This window comes from Hypomesus transpacificus, chromosome 6 (assembly GCF_021917145.1).
Source record: "Hypomesus transpacificus isolate Combined female chromosome 6, fHypTra1, whole genome shotgun sequence".
Classification (NCBI taxonomy): Eukaryota; Metazoa; Chordata; class Actinopteri; order Osmeriformes; family Osmeridae; genus Hypomesus; species Hypomesus transpacificus.
In genome coordinates, this window is record NC_061065.1 from 3,924,555 (window position 1) to 3,948,055 (window position 23,501).

The 23,501-nt window shown below is 42.0% G+C and overlaps 1 protein-coding gene across 1 annotated transcript in view; it reads left to right on the forward strand.

Moving 5' to 3' along the window:
* Nucleotides 1–16,249, forward strand: part of LOC124469228 (disks large-associated protein 2-like) — a 59,941-nt gene extending 43,692 nt beyond the window's left edge. Inside the window, exons 8-14 of the mRNA XM_047022386.1 lie at nucleotides 7,802–7,858; nucleotides 9,917–10,281; nucleotides 12,285–12,370; nucleotides 12,680–13,086; nucleotides 13,484–13,575; nucleotides 15,080–15,232; nucleotides 15,454–16,249. Coding sequence (XP_046878342.1) covers nucleotides 7,802–7,858; nucleotides 9,917–10,281; nucleotides 12,285–12,370; nucleotides 12,680–13,086; nucleotides 13,484–13,575; nucleotides 15,080–15,232; nucleotides 15,454–15,669 — 1,376 coding nt within the window. The 3' untranslated portion in view covers nucleotides 15,670–16,249. The remainder of the gene's footprint in view (nucleotides 1–7,801; nucleotides 7,859–9,916; nucleotides 10,282–12,284; nucleotides 12,371–12,679; nucleotides 13,087–13,483; nucleotides 13,576–15,079; nucleotides 15,233–15,453) is intronic.
* The last annotated feature ends 7,252 nt before the right edge of the window (nucleotides 16,250–23,501 follow it).

The following is a 23,501-nucleotide window of genomic DNA, read 5'->3' on the forward strand; positions in this document are numbered from 1 at the left end:
GCAAATGTGATTGAAATGAATCCCTAAGTGCCAATGAGTACCCCCTCTCTATTGAGTCTATTGTATTCTTCTCCATTTTGTAGCTGATGAAAAATAGTCTCACGGCCACGAGTCACCTGTTCTGTTTAAACTCAGTAGTGAAACCTCACCACAGATGTTCACCGGTCTGAGGGGAATTCAGGCTGTTGTTGAGTGACGGAGCGTCACACCTTTCTGAACAGAGTGATGAGGGGAAGAACTGTGCAATAGACCGTACACTTAGAAACAGATATTGCAAATTAGCTGATGAATTAAACAAATAAAACTAAAGTTTATTTAGATACAAAACCTCAACACTATTATCCATTCCACCACACTAATTATGGGGTGGGATGAAGTGACTAGAAGTCCAGCTACTGTTCTCTCTGCTCTGCCTATAGGGAATGTAGGTTACTCATACCCATTCCAGTTTCTCCTCATGTAGAAACATTACCTGAAGCACCTAAATATACTAATGAGATACTGTGAATCCTTTTTAAAATCCTAATTTTATAATGACCAAATCAAAAACATAGAAATCCTATTTATGAATAGCCTACTTAAAAATCTATCAAATAGTGTATCTAATACTTCCCTATCCATTGCCTGTCATTTCTTACACATTTATGTTTATTTTAGTAAATGTTTTTGGTTGTAAGAAAAAAAGGCTTTTGGAACGTTTTTGATGTTGGAAACATACCAAAGCTGTAATTTTAGTCTTGGGTCAACAAAGATTACCTCACAAAACAATCAAATTGAATAAAAAATAATTCAGTGAATTGGAAACATGTTAAATTTGATGTGCCCAAAGTTTATGTTGTTTATCTTTAACATTGATCCACCATTACAATCTCAGGTCAGGTTCCCCACTAGATTAGGCCTAAAACCAAATTTATCTATAGCAAATTATTCCATGACCAACCGTCCCTTGGTGTCCACCACAAGACAGGAGAGTAAACAGGTTAAGTTTCCATTGTCTAAGTATGAATGTATCATTTTCTTTTTTATTCCAGCACAAATTCAGCATAAATGTTTGAACTCTGTTTGTATATAAATGTACTATTTTTGTATAGATTTAAAATAATATAGCATATAAACATTTGTATCATTCATAACACCTACTGTGTTCTTGCTCTCACCTTAGGGGACTTAATTTAGTTCTAAATGGAACTCTGCACATAGTTGTTTTAATAGCTAAAACCTTTGTTTTCCCACTCAGCCAACCCCTCTGTGTTCACCATGTAATGCTGTAGGTTGTTCTGTTTAGTCTATGTCTGAGAGACAATCAGAGCCACTAAGGGGGGTTGTCCTGTCTACCTCTCCAACCATGACCCTAAAACTATAGTACCTGTCCCCTGAATGTACACACATCTCCTTAACTAGTGAGCCAGGCTCCATGGAAACCTTACCAGGTGGAGTCCTCTATTATCTACCAAATTAGGCTTGCAGTGTTGTTATTCATTGTTAGTCACCCCCCCCCCCCCCCCCCACCTTCCCCCAAACACTCATCTCCTTCATTGTCATACCATAACAACATAGCGTACCAAAGTTATGGCTGGGGTCCAGGGAGTTTTCCAGGATGCGACCATGGATAAATGTGTTCATTCAATCACAGCCCCGATTCAATGTGAAGCTTTTGAAGACTCGTTGTCTGCAGAGTTGAGGGTTTAACTATAAGATCTCTCTCAAGTCATCTTGCACAACCAAAAGACAACAGTGGAGTAACGAATAGCCTTTTGGAAGAATGATGGGGTCAAAAATGGTTACATCAAAATAGCAGCCACATAAATAGAAGATACAAAAGATCTGACCAGTTAGATGTCCCTCTGCAAATGGAACTGGATCTCCATTTCAAAGACTCAGGTCAAATACTCAATGTATTGGGTTTTGGCCTTGATGTGTGATGTCATAGCACACAACCTGAGGAAAGTGTCATGGGTTTTTTGACTGACTCTCCTGTGTGGCAGCACAGGTTCAACTCTGTCTATGATCTATGTTGTCTTGGAAAAGTACAGCAAAGGAAGGAGCTCTATATTACTGGGATTTTTTTTTCTCTGTCTTTGCAATACAGGAGGTACAATTATACTGGCCAACATCTCATTTTTGTTACTGAGCCAAAACAAAAAGATCTTGAACGTTCTCTGGACGTGTTCCTTAGTTAACAAGCCACAGGTTGGCAGATAATTCCTTGTCATGTCAGAGAAAAGTGGAAGACTGTCAGTGCATTAAACAAATCAGCCTAGTTTGCATTTTAATCTACAAAATGCTGATAAATTTGTTTTAAGGATGATTTTGTTAGTATTCCCTCTTTTTGTTTTGGAATGATAGGGGAGAATGCAGTGGCATCTGCTCTTGCAACCTTCCCCGTTTCCAGGGGAGCTTGAAATCATTTAAAGGTGCTGAATCGATGATAGAGACAGGTCAACTCACGATGTCTCAAAAACTACATTAATTCATTCTATGCAAGTCCTTTGTTCTATTGTTTGTTTGAGGTTTGGTTAATAATTGCAGTTGTTCCGTTTCTTTCCACCATGTAAGTCACCAACACTGGGAAGCACGCAATGAATCACAAAGTGAATTTTCCAGAGACTTTAAAAATAGCTAATCTTTTGCATGATCCTCATGCAAGGCTGAAACACATTTTAATTTTATATGATCTTGTTCAGATAAATTAGTATATCTTTTTATTTACACTTTTTGGGTTGTTATGACCACATACACTTAATGAAACAATTTATGTTTGAGCTTCCTTAGTATGATGGCAGAAAGCTCAGAGTAAACTAATCCATTAATTTATTAATTATGCTCTCCTCCAAACCTTTTCTTAGTCACATGACTCTATTGCTCCAAGTGACAAGAATGTAAGTGTCACATGTTCGTATAAAATAACTCACATTATAGAATTTGAAATGACCGTGGAGCAGCATTCTACAAATTCATAATTGTAACAAAATGTATCAAAATAACATTTGGTAATTGACACATTTTTCCTAATCGAAAAACGTTTGTCAACTGAAATGTGAATAACTTCAAAACCTTTATTGAAGTCATGTAAGGAAACTCACCCATAGATCTATCAGCTTGATATCAATTTCTTTCTTTTTTGCCGAAAACAGCTATTACATTCCTTAAATTCTACTTTAAGTGTAACAACAACAACAGCTACAAATATTTCATTGGCTTTGAAAAGATGTGCCTAGATAAATGAAAGATCTATCAAACTCGAGGCTCGTTTTACTGTATGATGCAACCTTTGTGTCATGACAATAGATGGGACCATGCCGAAGACACTGCACTTTTTCTTTTTTTTTTTCACAAACCATACGGGCAGATTTTTTTGTTTACATTTTACCATCTTACAGAGATCTGACCCAACTACTGTGCGGCCATTTTGGTGTCCATTCCTGTAGATCTTGTTTTGGGATTGGATTCTGCAGTTGGTTTTGCAGTAATGTAAAACTTCTTGAATATAAATTATTTTGTACCCCTCCTGAAATATTGTCCTCTCATACTTATTCCAGTATTCACAAGGTAAATGAGGAGGGAAATCACAAGTTTTAGAGCTATCAGACTGTGATTATTGTAAGTCATGCTTTGTTTACAAACTTGAGCTGAAATTCTAGTATATTTTGGCCTGCAAACCTTTTTTTCTTCTTTTTTTCATGTATTTGCAGTATGTGATTATATATCTATATATCATTTTATTTTTTGCTTATTGTGATGAGTAATTGCGAAATGTCAGTTTATTAGAACTTATTTTTGCCTTATGTATTTTTTCATAAATCATATAAAAACAATGAAGCAAGATAAGTTTTATGATCTTATATGGATTTGAATGATTGTGTACTGTCTCAATTTTAAGAGGGATCATAGCTTTACAACGGCAACCAAAACTCCAGAATCTTTGACAGAAAACAAAAACAATTTACTAAAATGTATGCAATGTATTTAATTAGGGTGTACTTTTTCATGAGTAAACACATGATAAACATCAGCATGGCCCAGGCACAGTAACTATAGGTTTGATGCTTTCAGTATGCTTCCGTTTGTACTAAGCTATCAACCTTTTTTTTTGTTTTTTGTTATTTTTATTTTTTAGGCGCCCGTAGCTTAGCTGGGGGGCGTAGAGTGTACGGTAGGTCTGGTAGGGGACCTTTCTTATACCTTTTTTTATATGTTGTTACTACATTTGTTCATACCATTTTGTCCCTCCTTATAATATTGGAATGATTTTGTAAAGATATATGTCTTCATATAGTTGTCGACAATTTACAGTAGCATGTTAATATATTTGTAAGCGTCATCATAATCAATAAGCTGTCCGTAGTGGTACAGATCACATTTCTAAATGTTACATAGTGCTACTGTACTTTGCCAGTGCTGCAATAACTCCCCATGTGTCACATTGGCAACATTATTGGCAACTCAACACTTTCTATGTGCCATTTATTTAAAGACAACAATGAAATACCATTTCATGTATTTTGCACATTCTTCCCATGTTCAAAAGAACATACATAGAGATGTGCATGCACACTTAAACAATTTCTTAGACATCTTTGTCTCATAGTATTTCAAATGTTTAGTTTTCTTTGTAATTTTTTCAATGTTATTGTTCAGTATTTAACTATTATTATTATCAATATTATCTATTATAGTTTTTTATTGTTATTATGATCATTATTGAATCACCTTATTTTAATCACTAGTTTATTTTTCTCAAATGTTTCTTTGAGTTGAGAAGAATCAGTTTGGAGTAATATAGTGTTAAGATGTACCCAGGGCTGGTCCGCAACAAGGCAACATAACGACTTTGTCCTACAAACCAGTGACAAATCAATACTGTCCTCAGATCCACAGTAGAAAGTCACTCTGGAGCTCCGATAAACAAAGGTTCACTGTACGACCCAGAGCTTTTTGTGGTTTGGTCACCCGTCAAACTTAAACTTATATTTACTTTAAATATTGATAGAATGACTTGAAGAAAAATTAGTTCAAATGTATGTGGTAGTGGCACAGCAAAGTGGATCATTTTTGAAGAGCATTAACAGTGCATCAATCAAAGATTCTAGCTTTTATGAAGCATACAGTACAGTAGAATGCAGGCAGGTATAATGAACTACAGCAGTCGTTCTCAAAGTGTGGTCCGCGGAGCACTGGTGGTCCGCCACTGCCCCCGGAGTGGTCCGCGACGGCCACAAGTAAATTATTGCGACATTTCTAACATGCAACTCAGAACGAAAAAAAAACAAGGCGAGTTTTTGTTTATTGGCCAAGTGGTCCTTGGTCTGAAAAGGTTTGAGAAACACTGAACTAGAGGACATACTGAAGTTCAAAGACCTCTAGCCATTGATTTGTAAAGGTTTTTTGTACATACCTGTGATTAATTCACTTGTGCATCCATGAGGGCATCACCACTGTATGTATATATGTATGTGTTTCCTGAAAGAGGATTATTGTACCAACACTGAAACCAGCATGTGTTGCATCTGCTGGTACATAACAGACTTCACTCTCTTGTTGTTTGTCCTTTGCCAAACCATCCATGAATTATTCCACTCTTTCAATCATTCATCCCCTAGCTCACAATAACTAAATCACCTATTATATTGTAGATCATTAGCATGATAGGCCTTGCTCTATGACTTTAGGCTACTTATTTGGAACACTGGGGGGCAAAAAAACTTGCAAGGTAAACCATTGCTTAAGTTAGCTAAAATGTGTTTACAGTTTATATAGATTAATAGATATAGTTAGATAGATATAGATGGATATATTTATCTAGACTAGATGTTTATCCAGATCAATATTGAAGGCTTTTAATTGATTAACTTTAATAACTTATATGGTGCCCCATCTATTTACAACTGGTCATTTTAAATATGATCAGGTAGCAAATCCACAGGACACCGCTCATGCTATCTACCGCCCTCTGGCCCATTGGGCCAGTCACTCATACCATTTCATCAAACCACACCATCCTAACCTGAGAGCTAGCAGGCTCTCCAGCCTTAGGGCCAATCAAAGTGCACAGCTGTGACGGGGGCCCCAGAGATGGAGGGAGTCCAGTGGAGAGGAGTGTCAGGGCAGTGACAGTGGTGTTCTCTTGAACACAGGGAGACCAATCAAATGAGATGAGCAGTGACGTGATGCAGAGAAAGCGAGTGACAGAACAATGACCAACTGAAAAACAAATGATATAAGGTGACACTTTACCTGAAGTTCATTGTGCCATAAATTCTACTTTATAAAAAAAACAATCACACAAAAAGTGTGTTTAAGTCTATTTAGATGACACACTCTCATTCTCATTCGTACTTTTTGTTTTTATAACTAAGAAGTTTACATTTGTATGGAAAAAGCAATGGATCTTCATAACTGTAAAGTTTGGCCTTATTTGATGAAGTAGTATATCCAGGAAAATATAACTATTTCATCGACTTGAAAGTAAATCAAAACACATTTTATGAACTTTGGTTAGAAGTATAATGTGTCTTCTATGCCCATACAGTTATGATGTTCAAATTGAAAACTTAAGATAAGGGAACCCAGTACGTTCTGGCCTAAGAGTGGACTAGCTTTCGTATTTCCATGTTGTACCAATTGTATCTGTCAATGAAAAAGCCAAATGCCCACAGAAATAGGAGACAGATGAGTAGACAGAGGAGGCAAATGAGAGGCTCTGATGTCCCTGTCTCTCTGTGCTGTAAATGAGGTACTCTGTCTTTGTCCTCTCACTACAATCTGTCTAATTTAGTCTGTCTCACTGCCTTCTGAACCCCGTGCCCCTCTTCAGATCTACATACTGAAAAACAACTGCAGCTTCTTGACAGATCGTCTCGGTCCACTCTCACGTTTATCTAGGCAGGCTAGTTTATTGGTTGGTTAATTCAATGTTTGAATGTTGTCTTGTCTGTCCTCTTTCTCTAGTTTTTCCTCACCTTATTTGCCAACTCTTCTACACGTATAGTCATTTCTTAAAAAATTATAACTTTACTTATTAATTTTATTAGAGCTTATTTCATTTAGTAATTACATTTATTTTCTTAATTTGATATTAGTTCATTTGTTACCTGCCTCACTTATAAGGGTTGTGTTTTTCTAAATTATTCTATTCTAAAATTCACATAGCCACTTAGCCAATTTTGAACATAAACGCAAACAAATCTGAACCTAGCTTCATATTACAATTTTTAATGCGGTGCCAAAACTTTTGCTTAATTTACTAATTAAGTTGTTTTTGGCCACGATATGATTTCTGATATGATTTCTTTCATTATGTGTGTATGTATGTTGTTTCTAGTCAGGACAGAGCTGAAAAGGCCTGGATGACATGGCATGGCTCTCTCTATGTCCTCATCCCCTACCAACGTCACTGTTTGACTCTCAATGTACCTGTTTACCATCGAGCTGCTCTCTGAACAGTCACAATGATGATCCTGTTCAGCCTTATGTTTCTGATGGGCGACACTGCCCAGGGTAAACCCTGGGGACCATCCCCTCGCCTTAAAGATCTCGCATTTATCTGTTGACGTCGCTGTCTTCTGTCCATGATTGACTGACATGATTGAAGTGTCATGTTCAGCGCGTGCGCGAGAGAGAAATGCACCTGGCCTGTATGTCCTCTGAAATGTATGTCTGTGACTCTCTCTGGAATGTGATCCCCTGCAAGTGTTGGCGTGCGGCATGGTAGGTACAGTGAGGTGGCAGTGCTGTATGTGTGCACCAGGCTCTCCTCTCCCTCCACCTCCCCATGCTAACGGGTGTCGCCTGCTCTTTCCAGGGATCCAGTTTCGTCTCCCTACGTCCTGCAGTGTCGACCGGGCCCAGCCCCCTCCAGGTAAAAAATCGGTCTCAAATGTAACCGCCCAGACGCACACACATACCCACACACATTTAAAACTGGCTTTCTAGTCAAGCCATTAAACAGCTAGATATTGTCGTTGAGTATTATCGGTGGATTAAGGTCCTTAAGCTTCTCACTATCTGTTGTGTTTCAGGCTCTCCACATTGCAAAATCACTGTTTTAAAGGCTTGTGTATTTTTTTCCTTTTATTTATTCATGCATTTCGATGGTGGCCTTAGTACAAAACAAAATGCAACCAACAATAATGAAACAAAAAATAACTCAGGAAAACATTAAGATAGAAAATGAAGAATTAAAGGTGGTAGAACAGTGTTAAAGAAGTGTGTGTGTGTGTGTGTGTGTGGAGGCCACACAGAGACACTGCTCCTCACTATAGACCCTGCAGCATAGCCTCCCTGACCTCAGGTGACCTCACCTGAGTCCATGCACATTTACTGAATTCAGAAGGCGATGCACACACACACACACACACAAGCAAGTGCTCATGCAGGCACACATATTTACACATTCACACACACAGAAATATTTATACATGCGGTATATATTCCCAAACACAAACTGTTGAACAGGTAGGAAATATGTAGAGTACACACACTGTGTGCTGATCAGAAAGCCTTCACGTTGAGATACAAGAAGTGCAGCATTGAAATGTACCAATGAAAATAAGACATGAAGCATGCTGCCTGAGTCACCATGTCATATTCAATTTGGTATCCACCCACTGTGTCTGGCTAAAAGACTGCAGCCTTTTAAAGTTTGGAATTAAGTCAGATCCACACAGGCAATATGTGGAGTTGCATTCGTTTCAGATGGAGTTTCTTGACAATAAATAGCTCATTTGCTTTGTAATTTTTTGTTGAGCGGATTTAAAGAGAGAATGATGTTTGGGTTCAATCTCTCAAGTTGGCTGATTCCTTCTTTCATCAAACAATTTCTAGTTTATTGAAGAGGGTTGGACAGAGTTTACCAGTGGATTACAGTGTTTGTGTGTACGTGTGTGGCAACCTGTGTGTGGCAACTCTGAACGAGTATGATTATTCCCAAATATATTCAATGTTTTGGAATAATGGATGAACAGGTAAGCAGTGTGTGGGCTGAAAGGCGGAGGGAGTGAAGGAATCAAATGAATGAGTGAATGCTTATGCATCATGACGGTGGTGATGCTCACTTACACAACATTTTTGGTATCATGTCTATTTTTGTAACTGCTGGTGAATCACTGTCTTTTGTGCTCAGTGAGTCATCTCATCAGTTTCATAACTGTGTTCTGAAATGATGTTGGGTGCACCAGTCCCCCTCCCCTACACCTGAAGCTTGGGGCCCTTTCCTGTCCTCTCTAGTGTTACTTGGTGGGGACCACCTAGCTTGTTCTTGACTCTGTGACTACAGCACCATAAACAGGTTTCTGTCCATGTCAATTGTGTCTGCCTTATGCAATGCACTGTAACTGGAATTATCTTTTATCCTTTGGTGAGAACTCAAGAAGAAGATAAATGTTCAGTAGTTCAATATTAGAAGAGATGCACTTGGCAATCTGTGACAAGATAATTGATCGTTCGAGGGTGAACATACGATCAACAGGTGAGAATTGAAATAGTGTTTAAATCAAATGTGACCCAGTGTTCTACCAAGGCTGTTCCTGCCCGCCCTCCCTCTGGCTTCTCTCCTAAGCCCAGGCAGTTCAGAGGCCTGCCCATCTGGATGGATTAGCATTAGATTTTCATTTGCACTTGAAAGAAGTCTGTTGTAGCCCGCTGCTCAGACGCAGGTGTAAACAGAGGGGCTTGTTAGCCAGGAAGCTGCCGTGGGTGTCAGGCAAAAGTCCAGCTCAACGAGATTCCCTGAGGGTCCGTGGCTGTGTCCTGATTGGTCCTTTCTCCTTTCTGCGTCTTTTTACGTTGTCTCTCGTCACTGAGCGATGAAAAGCAGAACGGAGGAGTGTGACGTGTGGAGCATGCGCCCTTTCCTCCGGGTTCCACATTCGGAGTCTCAAAGCTCTGCTGTTCTTTTCTGCCCCCACCCCCATCCCAGAGGTGACATACGCCCCCGGCTACACCAAGACCCCCCCACCCGTGCCGCCCAGGGCCACCACCAAGCCCGTCATCTCGGTGACGGCGCAGAGCAGCACAGAGTCCACCCAGGATGCCTACCACGAGGGGAGGCACCCGCGGGGCGGCGTCCTGTGGGCTGGGGACGGGCTGGCCCGGAGCGCCTACAACTCCACTGACAGCCTTGACAGCACCAAGGCTGTCACGCTCGCCATGGAGACGGTGGCGGCGAGCAAGCGCCACGCCTCTACGGGCAGCCACATCTCCGTGCAGACGTGTGACAAGGCGGTACTGGTTTCCAAGGCGGAGGAATACCTCAAGACGCCCCGCTCCTCCATTGGCATACAGGTAACACACAGCCGACGGGCAGAGACAGACTGACACATACGAACATGTGGCTACACCTAGTGGCGGTTCTAGACTAATTTTACTGGGGGGGCCAAGGGGGGTCAGTGTTTAATCAGAGGGGCACATAAAAAAACGTTGATGTATTTCTCAAATTTTTTATTTACTGGGGCAAAAAAGGCTGCAATGTCCCTTCCTTATTTCATAATGACTACTAGAAGAAGAAAAACATGTAAAAAAAAAAAAGGTATATACAAATTTTTTTTGTCGGCTCAGGGGGGCCACAGGGGGGGGCAGGGACATTTTTATAGGGGCACTGGCCCCTGTAGGCCCCCGTGTAGAAACGCCCCTGGCTACACCAAACTACAGAGGCAAGCATACATGCCCAGATACGGTCACACACACAGACACATACACAAACACTCACTCACGGAAGTAAGTATTCAGACATCACCCTCACACATGCACACATCCGCTTTCACACACACACTCACATTCATTAAACAAAGTCTGCTGTGAAGAAACCATCTCAAGCTGACCTGTAGTGGCCCTAACCAATCAGGATTGACCTGCAGTAGCTTTAACCAATCAGGATTGATGACTGTACGGCGCTCCAGCCATCAGGCTACCCAGGGAGCCAGAAACAGGCTGGCAGTTTAATAGAACTCACAGTCAGGCCACCTCACCTACTCATGACTAATAGTGAGAAATAGCCTTCGATGAAAATATTTCCCCCGTGTTTATTTATAGATGTATTTCCGTGTGATTGTGTTATCTCTTTTACACAGGTAACAAATCAACCTAATGAGGAAAATGTCATTACGTCATAATAATAATAAATTGTTTGGATTCCGTTGGTTCAAATGTTGTATTGTACTTCCCGTTGCGTTGTTATATACGGGAAATATATATATATATACTATGCATTTTTAGGTTACTTTTCTTTCCTTTTCAATGCACAGTATAAAGGATGACTAGAAAGAAGTGCATCATCATCCTCATCTTCAACCATACCATCATCATCAACAACATGACCAAACACTCATCACCTGGTATGACCGCTCCTAAATGTTAGTCGCCTAGGACATAGTACCACTTAATTATTCAAATGAGTCCAAACATTGTAACTACTATCCCATTACAACCATGAAATGAAAATCCCCAGAGCAGCACAAATTCAAACCATGCCCTAGGGGTGGTGTTGTACTGTTGATAAAGTAAACCAAGCATAGAGAAACGGGGAGGGGGCGCCCCATAACACATCCCTCCCAGGGAGGGGGCGCCCCATAACACATCCCTCCCAGGGAGGGGGCGCCCCATAACACATCCCTCCCAGGGAGGGGGCGCCCCATAACACATCCCTCCCAGGGAGGGGGCGCCCCATAACACATCCCTCCCAGGGAGGGGGCGCCCCATAACACATCCCTCCCAGGGAGGGGGCGCCCCATAACACATCCCTCCCAGGGAGGGGCGCCCCATAACACATCCCTCCCAGGGAGGGGGCGCCCCATAACACATCCCTCCCAGGGAGGGGGCGCCCCATAACACATCCCTCCCAGGGAGGGGGCGCCCCATAACACATCCCTCCCAGGGAGGGGGCGCCCCATAACACATCCCTCCCAGGGAGGGGCGCCCCATAACACATCCCTCCCAGGGAGGGGGCGCCCCATAACACATCCCTCCCAGGGAGGGGGCGCCCCATAACACATCCCTCCCAGGGAGGGGGCGCCCCATAACACATCCCTCCCAGGGAGGGGGCGCCCCATAACACATCCCTCCCAGGGAGGGGGCGCCCCATAACACATCCCTCCCAGGGAGGGGTAGCCCTTTACTGGGGATCAACAACTCTCATGACAAACGCCTGAAGGCCTTTACTCCATCTCCATCCAATAATGTACACGCTTCCCTTTTTCTCTCTCTCTCTTTCACTCTCTCTCTCTTTCACTCTCTCTCTCTTTCACTGTCTCTCTCTTTCACTCTCTCTCTCTTTCTCTAATGCTCATTAGGTGGAAACTGCAACAGACTCTGAGTCAGAGAGTAAAGGTCTTCCTCAGTACCATTCTGTAGGGATACAGGTGGAGGATGAGAAGCGGTAGGTGGCCCACACACACACCAGACCTCACACACCACACCACACCACTCACCTACTGCTTACCAGGTTGTGAAACAGCAACTGTTGTCTTTACTGCCAAATGTTGGGTTTTGTAGATGGTCTATGTATGTGTGTTGCATTTCAAATGTGTATGTCTTCTCATTTTTCTGTGTGGTTGTGTCCCTGTGGTGTCCATTTGTGTGTGTTTCTGCGTGTGTGTCCATCTCTTTGTGTTTCTGTGTGTGTGCGTGTGTGTGTGTGTGTGCGTGTGTTTCTACGTCGATATGTGCTTTCATTTGTGTCTCTCAGACACGGTAGGTTCAAGCGCTCCAACAGCGTGACCACGGCCGTGCAGGCAGACATGGAGCTGGAGGGCTTCCCCACCATGGAGGACAAGGGCCTGCAGTTTGGTGGGGGCTTCCAGCGCCACTCGGAGCCCAGCACGCCCACCCAGTATGGGGCCGTCCGCACCGTGCGCACCCAGGGCCTGTTCAGCTACCGGGAGGACTACCGGCCCTCCAGCGGGCCCCCCAGCCCCCAACCCGAGTCGTGGCTGGGGGAGCCCAGTCTGGAGGGGGCAGAGGCAGGCAGAGTGTCCCCCCTTCGCAGGGACGGGAGTTGGTTCATGCAGCTGCTCCACAACGAGACCAAGAGATTGGAGGGATGGTGCAAAGATATGGAGAGGGAGGCAGAGGAGCACGACCTGTCGGAGGAGAGTGAGTGTCCACAGCCGGGTAAAGACATGTACTAGTGTACTAAGTAGGGGCTGCTCTTAGGGTGAATGTCACTTCCTAATCCATTGACTGATCCATTTTCCAAGAATTGTTACCTTTTAAATGAGTGTTAACAATTAGATTTGTAAACCCTAATTTGCGTATGTGGATGTAATACCCCAATATAACTAACAAGCATGTTTGTTTTGGTCGCTGATAATGATTGTTTGTTCCATGTTAGTCTCATCAGTCCAAGCTCTTGATGCTGGACAAGCTTTATGCAACATTCAAATCATTCATGATTTATTAGATCAGTGATTCATTTGAGTGTGCCAATATTTGAGTCAGGGGTGATGTGTTTGTGCATCTGTATATGTCTGTGTGTGTTTATATCATCCAGTCCTAGGTACAATCAGAAGTGCAGTGGGCAGTGCACAACTTCTTATGTCTCAAAAATTCCAGCAGTTCTACTGGCTGTGTCAGCAAAATATGGTAAGTGTCCAGCACAAACCTTAGTAAGCTGTGCATTTGTGTGTGTGTGTGTGTGTTTGTTTTTGTGAAAAAATACTGGACATGCTATGTAACTTTCAGGGACTCAGATGGCTGAGCGCTTAGGGAATCGGGCTATTAATCAGAAGTTTGCCGGTTCGATTCCTGGCCGTGCTAAATGACATTGTGTCCTTGGGCAAGGCACTTCACCCTACTTGCCTCGGGGGAATGTCCCTGTACATACTATAAGTTGCTCTGGATAAGCGCATCTGCTAAATGAGCATTAAACTGCTAACTGTAACTGTAACTTTGTTAAACTAAAATCCAGAACCTCCTAACTCCCAAAAAACAAGTCTCCCTGGTTTGAACCATTTAAGAAGTTTCCAAATCTGCAGAAACAAACTAGTGGACCTAATGCAGCTGTAACGTGTTTCACAAACAGTCAGTCAGAATCGATCTGGATCCAAGCCTTGTGCCTGGATTGACCCCATCACTGAGCAGGATGGGAATTACAATAAGAAGCAGAGCTCCTGTGCTCTCACTGTCCTTTAATGCGGCCAGACAACAACTGCAATAGGACGTGGGCATCTGACTGCCTTCCATAATTCACTTCACGGGCAGCTGGGACATTTTCATGTTTTCAGAAGATCTAACACTAGTTACCCTGTAGAGGAAGCTGTATGGGGTAAGAGGGGTTATTCATGACATATGGGTGAGATCCTAAAGTCTTTACACCCTTCTTTAAGAGGAACAGATACTTTTTGATCGGTGTGTGTGTGTGAAAGAGAGAGATAGACAAACAGGGTAGGGAAGAGAGATACTGTAGAGAAATAAAGCGAGAGAGAGAGAGAGAGCGGAGAGCGAGTGTGAAAGCGTCTCTTCACACAGTGTCATTCACATGCTTACACAGCAATTTCCTTTTTCGGCGAAAGGCATAGAGTTAAAGGAGCGTGCTTGTTGAGCCTTCTCTCTCTCCATAGTGTGTGCCACCTGTCTGTTGAGTATGATACCTTGAAGCTGCTATTTTGCTCTCTTTTCTGTGGGCCGTGGGCTCTCTCTTCCTTCTCCTCGGAGATAATGGAATGATGGATGAAGTCCCACACTTACTGTGACAGGGCTTAGATTGCTCTGAGCTCTCAAACGTGTCTAAGTGATCGAGCAACACTCAGACACCTAGTGGAGAGAGAAGGAACGGCAGTAACTGTACTGTCCTCCTATAGATCAGTCTGCATGGTGCAAAGTGAGACATTTGTGCCTTGAACTGGTAAAGAACGACATCTAGTGGTTATTCTGTATAATACAACTGTTGCAATGGTGGGTGTGGGATTGTAATGGCAGTTGAGGCTAAAACAAGACTATTAATTTAAGGCTTCTTACATCAATCTAACCATATTATATTGTAATGATAAAAGACCCGCCTGCTACTATCTAAGCTTCAGGAGAATTAGATAGACACCAACGCACCTGTTGTTCTCTGCCTCCCCCCACCCTCCACCCCCCTTTCTAGGACCCCAGCGCCATGCCCAGACCCACATCTCAGGATCTGGCTGGATTCTGGGACTTGTTGCAGCTGTCCATTGACGACGTCACTGCCAAATTTGACGAGCTGCAGCAGATCAAGAGCAATGAGTGGCGACCGGTGGAGAGTCCGGACAAGAAGGTGGGTGGCAGTGAGATATGAACCTGGTGCCCCTACTGGTATCCCCTGCACTCATCCTTCTCTTCTCCCTCTCACTCAAACTGTCTGTGTCTGTCTGCAAATGCAAAGAGGATAAAAAAAAGAGTGTTTCATGATACTCAAGTGACCAACATGTTGCTGTGGCGTGAAGAACACCAGTTACCCCAGTTAATCCTGGCTCCTCCCTCCTCCCTCTCTCGCAGGAGAAGAAGTGGCCGCCGCCCCTGCCAAAGAGGCCCCCTAAGGGGCGTGGCGGCGTGATGCGGGAGCGCTCCCTGGACCTCCACGACCGCCAGCGGCAGGAGGCCCGCCGACGTCTGATGGCGGCCAAGCGTGCCGCTTCCTTCAGACAGAACTCAGCCACAGAGAGGGCGGACAGCATCGAGATCTATATCCCCGAGGCCCAGACCCGCCTTTGAGGTCCGAGGAAATCCCCCCCCCCCCACATCGCGTTTTCCCCTCAAATGTGCTCCCCAAAGTGACCCTCCCTCAACACCGGCCCTCAGCCAGTGGCCTCACCCATCTCCCTCCACCCATCTGCCTCCACCCATCTGTGCCAGCATCTTTCAGTTCTCTCTCTGTCACTCCCTGCCTGCAGTTCTGTCCATTCCTCGCCGTTCTATGGTTGGACCCTCCCAATGACGCAGAGGGAATGTCTGTCACCATGCCAACGAGCTGCCACTCCTTTCCCCTTTAACAGAACTAGAATATTCCCTTCAAAATTGATTTAGGTATATATTACAGTTGTTTTTGTGGTTTGGTTTTTGCTACAATCACCCTGAAGAGCTTTGTTTTCATCATCATTGGTAAGCCTCTGGGTTAGTAAGGGTTAATCTGTGTTATTCTGTTTCCCCACCATGTTCAAAGGGAATCACAAAGTGCAACTTTTTCTAAAGAATCTCACCAGCAACAGTGGTCTTGGGCTGAAGCACCTTGTGTAGAGGCCATCACAGTGTTAGCACTGAGGTGATGACTCACTGTGGCGATAGACAGACGGCACTTAGAGTTTGACAGTTAAAGGGGGGACACGGGGGAGGGGGGGGCGGAGGAAGCGAGGGAGGGAGAGTGACAACTGCTATTCGAATATGTGTTGCTGTTGGGGGGTGGTGGAGTCATCACGTGTGATGTTGTTACACAGCAGTCTCCTGGTGGAGTCCATCGTTAGCCCTTGGACGCACTCACACTCACCAATTCTTACTGGGCTAGCGGCAGCCATAGACTAAGGTTGCTGTGAAATGAGATCTGAACAAAAAGACTGACATGCAGTTGTTCAGCATGTTATGGTAACATGTTTTCAAATTGTACTGTTTGATTTACCATTGCAGTCCATCGCAAAAAGGTCACACAAAGAGGAAGTGATTATTGAGTCTGAATGACTTGTGATAGAATGCAGTTTTGAACCTTAAATAACATCCATGTTTGTATTTCCAAGGGAAATGTAGTATATGACGCTCACTTGATATTGTTGCAGTTGAATTGCAAGGACAGATATGAAGAATTTATAAACATGACTAACATTCACCTAGATTATTCCATATGCAGCCAGCCCATCTGTGTCACATTCTGTTATATTCTACATTACAGTATGTGATTGTAAAGACAACATTGAAAAAACATATATTTTACACCCAGAGACCAAAATCCAACTCTTAGTTTAGCTACAATTGTGTTGGTTGTAGAGGTTAAATCCTACTACATGTACATAGAAAATAAAACAATATGTAGGGACCACATGCATATCTGGCACATAATAGTAAAGTATTTTACGTCTGTTTTGGAACTACTAAAGCAGTCTAGGACAGACAGGTGCAAAAGACACTTTAACACTATTCAGTTACTAGTAAATGGTGCTGCTTTTTACTCTAAAACTATTGTCCTTTACCCAGTCCTATGTGCACACACACTCCAGGACTTTTTAAATAGAGATTTACTAACATGGTGTCCATTTTATCTCTTCAGAACTTGTGCTGGGTTGTAACTTGAGCAACAACGGAAAAAAAAAGCAAAAAAAAAAAAGCAAAAGCTAAATGTTTTCCTTTTTTTCCTAAATGTTATAGAAAGAGTGAAGTATAGGAAATGTTATTTTAATATCTGACAGTAATGTGTTTCTACCTGTCTCTAAGCTGGACTACTGGACCCCCACAGAGTAAGGTTGTATTGATGTTTTACTGGCGTTGCTATGACGTCACTTTGACATTCCACCAACTTTAAACTGAAGACAAAACTTGGCCCTCATACAGGCAAAGAGCTGATTGGCTCAATATCCAGTACTGTACCTACCCATTAACACCATACCAACTAGTCTAAGAAACTGATAGCTGTGTTCAATTTCATTTCATGTCCATATACACATCCACAGATGATTTGGGCAAAACTCCATTTGACATCAAGTAGGTGATTCATTATAGAACATTGTTGCCCATGATTTGTAGTACTACACTTGTTATCTGTTGAGGAATAGTGGTCTGTTCAAGTCATAGGAAGGTTGTTGAGCTGACAAAGTATCATGCGGTGTCTTTGTTGACTAAAGGAGATGCTGTCTGAGGAAGAACATTAACTAGTGTTTTAAATTGTCAGACAATTTACAGAAATGATAGAGGTGGTCTTTTTAGAAATCACTTCCTGCTTTGGTAGTTTGGGTGCATACATTTTGTGTGGTGAATCTGTGTTCGCTATGAAACCCTTACTTTACCAGACGGCCTTAAACACACCTCAAAGCAAAAACACTCATGAATGTAGAGTCCCTAACAATGCAAAAAAAAAATATATTGAATAAGATGTCTAGGTGCTGTCTACGAGTCTAATAGTATTTTGTTACATGTTTGGTTTTAGTAATAAACATCATGCACACATGGCAGTGAGAGACACTGGAAAATAGAGTAAATGGAAACTAGCTGGATACGACCTAGGAACTGCAAAGTCTCAAAGACAAATTATGTCATCTCTACTGTTTCTGCTCCCAGGACGCACTGTGGGAATGTCTTTTGGACCTGGTGTATTATTTCTGGGCACTTTCACCATCAGAGGGGTACATTCCAAACCACAGGGTCCACGACTGCTGCTTGTGAAGTAATGTGCAGTATAGTTACTTCACACACAGATGGTACAAAATATAAAAGTTTATATAAAATGAAATTAGGGGTAAGCATTTTTTTTTTTATTATGAGTAGTTTACAGGGCTTTGTCATATTACAACCCTCATATAAACGGTTTGCTTGTTCTGCATCTTTACTGATTGTTAAATTTGAACGTGACAACGTGAGAGCGATAAACCCCAGAAATGTTCTATGTTTCATAGATTTGTGTCATGTGTGCTTTTTTTGTGGGGAGAGGGGCCAAACGTTTGGCAACAACGTAATTGATGAAAGAATCCTTAGGTGCCTTAAAATCTGACTCATACACAGTGGGACTTGGGAATAAATATGTGAAGTTGATAAGTTAGGACAGCGTGCAGTGTATCTTGGAGTGCTTGGTTCCCACAGGCTATCTGATTTGATTGATGACACCATTACAAAGGGCTGGTAGTGATGAGGTGCTTGACTTGTTTAAAGCATTGTATAATCTTGATTTGATTATTTTGGGTGAATTCCATTGTATAACCACAGCACAAATGAAACACTTGGTAGGACTGAATCGTAAATTTAATATGTTATGGAGAACAAGTTATTTTTAATAATAATAATAATTAAAGTAATTATGAATTGAAAGGTTTTGAGATGACCCCTTGATGATGTAGAAGGAAGATTGATTACTATTCCAAACTAAAGTTCAGTCACTAGGTCATAACGGAAACTAGGTGTGTGCAAATGTGTGTGCGTACATGTACGTGCGCATGTGCACATGCGCGTGGGTGTGCGTGCATGTGTGCGTGCATGTGGGTGAATGTGGGTGTGTATGTGGCCTATGAGGAAAAACACCTCACCAGACATTCAATGTCATTGTTCTATATCACCCGATTCTTCTTTGCCACATAATCTCATCACATTACTCTGAGAATATCATTGATAGAAACTAGAGACTGACAAAACTTGACCTGCTCAAAAGTGCAATAGTGTTTCATACAACAGGCAGGTGAACAAACAGCTATTTACCTCATGGTTCAGTGTATAGGAGGATAGGGGATATTTGTACCCAAGTCCAACCAGAGCACTTTGTCATGCCTATGTCCTATGCAGCAGCACCTCTTATGGGCTGCACATAACCATGTATTTTAGGCAGGTCTGAGTACTGAAGCTATCTTTTCATTTAGCCAACCAGTTGTGAATGCATTTGTTGTCACCTACAGTACATTTTATGGGAGGGAAAAGGGGTCTAATTGTTCATACCTGATTTTGAGTGTAATTTTGGTATTTTTGTGGGTATTTTCAGAAGTTGCCAGACTGTTTAACATTACCCCTACTTTAGGCATTCACACATACCGGACAGGGCGGCCAGGAACCAATAGAGGAACTGTTTCCATGTTGATTTGAAGATTTCAACACAATTCTGTTTTCCACAACTTAATTGTCGCATTTAGAATAACAAATTGCAAAGTATAATGTATTTTAGATGTAATGTTACTCCTTTGCCCTTTAAAAGGGAAAGTATTTTTAAACGGGGCTACATTTCCGAAACAATTCCTAAATATGCTATCTTGTATTCTAAGATTGCTTTTAGGTGTCCTGAAATCCTCTTCAGAGAGGTCAGTGTAGGTGCTGAAATGAAAATGACCTCACTCCTGGATTATATCAAAATTTACAGATATTGCTTTGTTGCACCCTTTTTTTCCTCTAATCAAACAAGGTCCTTGAGGAACCTTGACCACATCTACATAGTTCCATTTGAAAGGTTCTACACTTTGCTAGAGTTTTTAATTAGAACTTTAGCTATCCTCTTTTGCACTGTCACTCTCTACTTTCCTTCTCTTTTTCCTTTTCTCTCCATCAGTGATGGAGCTAACATTGCACCATCACTGGACCAGGTGTCCATTTCAACTTTCGGGTCCAGGAGAGTTACAAGTAGTGCATACAAAAAGACGAAACAGCATCCCAGTAGTAAGTGAGTAACATTCTGAGCTGCTTCGTATTGTAAGGGTCATGAACTGAGAGCACACTGCGCCCCTCTAGCAATAAGCTTCATCTAGTCTATTCACAGTGCACTGTAGGATTCACACAAACCCTGAATCCTGCCAAACACATATTCTGTATGGCCTTCCTCATTGACCACCAACCTGCTTACTCTACTGTACATACATAACAAAATCAATGACAGTATTTAGTAGAGTACATTCAATAGTGTTTCCTAGTTCCAGTTTACCTGTTCTTGTTTCCCAGTTCTAGGTCTACGTGAAATTCAGGGTATGTGTGCGCTTGCATCGTGCACATTCACTGTCATGCGCTGTTTGCCTTCAGAAGCCAATGCAGCCCTCCCAGGGAAGAGACCCTGTATCTGTGCTCTGTTCCCTCACATCCAGTGCTTTGTGAGGGGAGAGGGCTCTCACTACTTGTTTACCTTTGGTGGAGAAATGTCAAATGTGTTGTGGCTGTGGGTAGAAGTTCTAAATGGCCTCATGAATTACAGAATGTGACATGAAAGAAAAAATACCGTATAGATGTTTAGCTTGAACAATTTTGAGTTGTTAGATATCATATCAATAATGAGGATGAATATGATGCCAAATATTCATTATTTGTACAGAAATATACATATATAAATATATAAATATATGCCTAATTTAAATGGAACTATTTTCCGCTCTTGACCATGTTTTTGTTGTTCAGATTTTTTGTTGTTATTTTATAAGGTCTTAAGATAGCATGCAGGATAGTGAAAATGAATGTATTATTTGATGTTTCTCTGCTGTTGAGTATTGCAGCATTCTACAAAGCGATTTGTATTCATAGGACTCATTTGCATATTGAGTTACTGAATAAAATTTTAAGTTATACTATTGTTTTTCTGACAATTAAATTGTAAACCTTTCTTTTTAATACAAGTTTTGAATTATTTATATCATTTTATTATTTTCCTGCTGTATCAATGTGCTTCAGTATTTTGCCATAACTTATCAATCTGCCTCCTTAAATTAAGTATTGCTGATGACCATCTGTTGTAAATAGTTCTGCAAATTAAACTTTTTGGAAGAAAATAACTCAGTATCCATCTTGGTTTATGTCATATCCAGGACCGTTGTCTTTCCAGTGATTAAGTACAGTAACAATTACTGACCAAATGAGGGAGCCCTCAGAGAAAGAAAAGACCATTTAGGTTTTCTTTGCAGTTTTTGTGTGTGTGTCACAACATGGTACATCTGCTTGCTGCTCTATGTCTAACCATACAACCTTAATTATTTGCCCTTTTCTTTGTTCTCTGGAGGTTGGATAGCCATGATGAAAGAAAGTTCTGAAAATAACCTGCCTGAAAGACTACAGGCCAGCCTGCCAGATCTCCTTGGTAACAGGTAAAGGGCATACCACTGCCTTCCTGTTTCTGAAAGGCCTTTGTGAGACTATGAATAAATAGACAATGAATAAAGAGATAGATAAGAATTAAACAGTCAAATATTCAACGACACAACTGATAACATTTCAGCTCATATTCAGATGTAAAATGCACTCAATGCAGCTTACTGTGAATGCATCACTTTTACAGTACAACAGTAGACAGAAATAATGAATACACTGGATAGATTGTCTTAAACTATTTAAAAGAGTTGTAATGTGGGGTACTCTCTTTACAGAAATAACAAACAAAACACTAAAGCCTACTTGGATACTAAATGTGTTTCCTTCAGCCAACACCCGCTTCCATATGTCAACCCCCCTTCAGTCTGACACAGACAGACGGAGAAGATCGGAGATAGTTCTTAAATAAGTCGCCTTATCTATCGGGCGGTGGAAAGGACCACAGCTGTGCTCTAAGATAGCAGCTCCAGAGGTTTGATTTTTGCAACAGATGCAGAGGGTAGTACTGTAGATGCTGTCCTGCCAGTACAGCAGCCTACCCTGTAGGCTTAGATGCCGTCAACTTCAGTAGTTTGAAAGAGATGAGTCATCTCATTATGGCTGAACATTGACACTTTAAAGTGTGTTCTATGTATTTAAGCTTACAAACTTTAAAAAAATGCAACTGTAAGCTCGTCTCCTGCGTATGCTGAGTATATACCTGACCTCCAGTGTATCAAACACTTTTCCTCCACTGCGGGACTGATGGGTGTCCTCTGGCTGAGAGTAGTGAGATTGGAGGTCTATGTGAGCCATGTGGTCTAATTGACATTCAGAGTACATGGCTTGGTGGTGGCCAGAGAGCTGCCCTTGCTGCCTGTCCTGCCATACATCCAGAGAATGGCTCTGCTGGGACTGACAGAATCGGCTGGGCTCAGTGCGAGACAACCAATGTGCAGGAGCCAGACGTGTGATGTCATCACAGAAGGCTGAAAGGACCTTGTGGTCTAAGGGATAAATACACAGAGCTGTATCCAGTGGAAGCAGGTCTCCCATGTCAAATTGGCGAGGGATACAATATTATAAGACCACTGCTCTTGGTTTGGAAAGACTAACTGTTACAGTAACGATGCTTTCCATTCTAACACATGCATATAAATGTATTTGCGGTTTTAGGGCATTTACTTACCTCACCCAGAAAACAAACAATGTGGTCTCTCTTGGCACAGCACTTGTGTTTTGTTTGATCTGTTCAAGTTACTTACTCTGAGGCTGGTAACTGAGCTTTGTCCACAGCAGATTGAGAACATCGAATTGAAAGTAGCAATACTACTTTGCCCAAAATTACTTATTCAACATGGAATACAAAGAACCACCCCAATAAATGGTTTGATCAAAATAGACTAAATCTATTGTCAGTCTGGATGGGGAGGTGCAGGACAGAGAGCAGAGGACAGGCTAACCAAGCTCAGGAAGGGAGATGAGCTCTGCTCTGTTTCTGACCAACACTAAAATGGCAGACCCACAGTTCCACAGGTCTGCATGAGTTGGTTCTGCTCCAACTGGAGTTCAACCACCACAAAAATGAAAAATGAAAAATAGATATTAATAGAGCCAAATAAAAATACATCAAACATATATTAAATTTGGCCTCCTTGGGTCTCTTTTGAGGGGTATGGAGAGAATGTCCTGGCATTGATTTCCACAGCAGCTGAGTAACCTCTAGTGGAGGAAGTCTGATGGAATGGAATGCTGTATGTTTGTCTGCTTCACCTCTCTGCAGCCAGATCCCTTCTGCTCACTGCTCTACCATGATTATACAGCTGCGT